The sequence below is a fragment of the Elephantulus edwardii genome, unplaced genomic scaffold (genome assembly GCF_000299155.1).
Source record: "Elephantulus edwardii isolate Elephantulus edwardi_28Jun2011 unplaced genomic scaffold, EleEdw1.0 scaffold00494, whole genome shotgun sequence".
Lineage (NCBI taxonomy): Eukaryota > Metazoa > Chordata > Mammalia > Macroscelidea > Macroscelididae > Elephantulus > Elephantulus edwardii.
The window spans coordinates 557,051-559,019 of NW_006400244.1; the positions used below are offsets into that span (position 1 = coordinate 557,051).

General features: G+C 54.0%; 1 protein-coding gene across 1 annotated transcript in view; it reads left to right on the top strand.

Moving 5' to 3' along the window:
* Positions 1–1,861: 1,861 nt before the first annotated feature.
* The window catches only part of MIF (macrophage migration inhibitory factor (glycosylation-inhibiting factor)), an 886-nt gene continuing 778 nt past the window's right edge, over positions 1,862–1,969 (top strand). The window contains exon 1 of the mRNA XM_006903019.1: positions 1,862–1,948. Within this exon, the coding sequence (XP_006903081.1) occupies positions 1,862–1,948 (87 nt within the window). The remainder of the gene's footprint in view (positions 1,949–1,969) is intronic.

A 1,969-nucleotide genomic window follows, 5' to 3' on the forward strand; every position in this document is an offset into this window, starting at 1 on the left:
GAAAACAGGGTGATACAGGATTGGCTGATGTTTGGGTGGGGGCTCTTTTCCCCCTTCCCCCACCATTTCAGTTTACTGTTCTAGAGGCTTATACATTTTAAAATGACATATTGGTTACAAAATGGAGTCCCTCACTATCCCTTGACAATCTCTTTTATGCACCTGAAGAAACTGAGGCTAGGTGTCCAGACTGGTGAGAAGTAGGCCTAGGAGTCGTTCTGGAAACTCAGCATTAACCCTTCTGTGGAAATCAGGACAGGGCCAGAGTAAATGGCAAATTACACAGTGGCTGTCCTGGCCCAGGAAGCCTCCTTCATGCTGCAGGGTGCCCTGACTCACCCTGGGTGGCAGGGAACCGCTCTTCCTGGTCAGCCGCTGCCACCACCAGAATGAGGCAACCAGGCTCTGAAGCTGCGCCTAGTTGCTCTGATCCCTTGTGTGTCACTGGGCAAGCACGGTCAGATCTGCTACCTCGGGGTGTGTATGCAGCCTTGCTGGCAAAAAAATGTTATAACTTAGCTGGAAGTGGCAAGGGGAGGGGCTGTGGGGGTGGGGAGAAATAAGGGCTGGACAAAGGGGACCAGGATGGGTTTGTTACTGAACGCAAGGGGTTCTTTCCTAGTCAGTCGCCAATAAGACAAACGGACTGCGATACCCATAAATGCACTTTATTACACAGATGTGGGAGACAGCAAGTCACCTCTAAGACTGCCTCCCCGTCTGGGAGTGGTCATGGCCTTATATACTAGGCTGAAACTCCAGCTCATTTAACAATGCACTTTTGTTAGTAAAAAAAAAGTAATTTCTACACCTGAAAAGGACAGTTCCCATCTATGTATCAATAATTCAGGAAGGCCCCAGTTCTCTTCCTGGTAAACAGGCAGATTAACATACTGTTTACATATGACTGGAGAACCAGCTTCACCAGCATCTAGGATAGATGCATTTCCTCTTCTGGTAAATAGACAGATTAAACTACTCTACATGACTAAAGACAGGAAACAGAATTCGGAGGCTAAGCAACTAGTTTTGCAGGCTGAAGAAAAGGAACTATAGGTTTATAACTGATATAGAGAATTCTGAACTTATTAATACCACCCTATCAGGTTTGGGAAGGAAAGCCATTTAACAGGGCTTGCTGAGCAGGGGATGAACACAGAGCATTGGCCTGGGCTGGGATGAGAAATTGCAAAAGCTTTGGGGGCCCTAGTGAGCTGAAGATAGATCAGTCCCCGGATGAGATGGGCCCTGGATGGCGGTGGCAACTTGACCGCAGGCCCCCTCTGCCCAGTGGTAGCAGTGCCTGCAGGCTCGTGGCCTCAGTCAGGGTCCTGATCCAGGCGTGAGGCCTAGTCATCTCCGCTCATCCCGGCATTCACCCTGCCCGCACCAGACTAAAGCTCCACATTGAAAGTACTCCGGGCCTCGCCCGGGCTGGCGCACTTGCATGAGCGCAGGGCAACAGCACGTGGAGGCCCCGTGTGAATGGAAGTGGCTGGGTCCTCCCCAAGCACCAGGCGCGGGCACTAGGGGCTGAGGATCCTCGTTCCCCCTAACGGGCTCTCCAGCCCCTGGACCGACTGACGAGCATGGAAGGGACAGGGAGACGCAGATGCACAAAGAAAATGGCTCAGGCTCAGCAGAGCTCGCCAGGGAAGCACGGCCAGGACGACACTGAAGGCGGAGCTCCCAGCAAGGCCATCAGAGCTGAGCCCAGGCCTGGGGGCGGGACCTCCGCCTGCGACGTCACGGGGGTGGGATTGCGGCTGGCGCGGGCTGGGCGGGAAGGTGGTCACGTTGCGGCAGTCACGTACCCTCAGTTCCAGACTTGCAGACGCCACGCTCACTACTCTCCGCCATTATGCCGATGTTTGTGGTCAACACTAACGTGCCTCGCGCATCCGTGCCCGACGGGCTGCTCTCTGAGCTTACCCAGCAGCTGGCGCAGGCCACCGGCAAACCGTCCCAG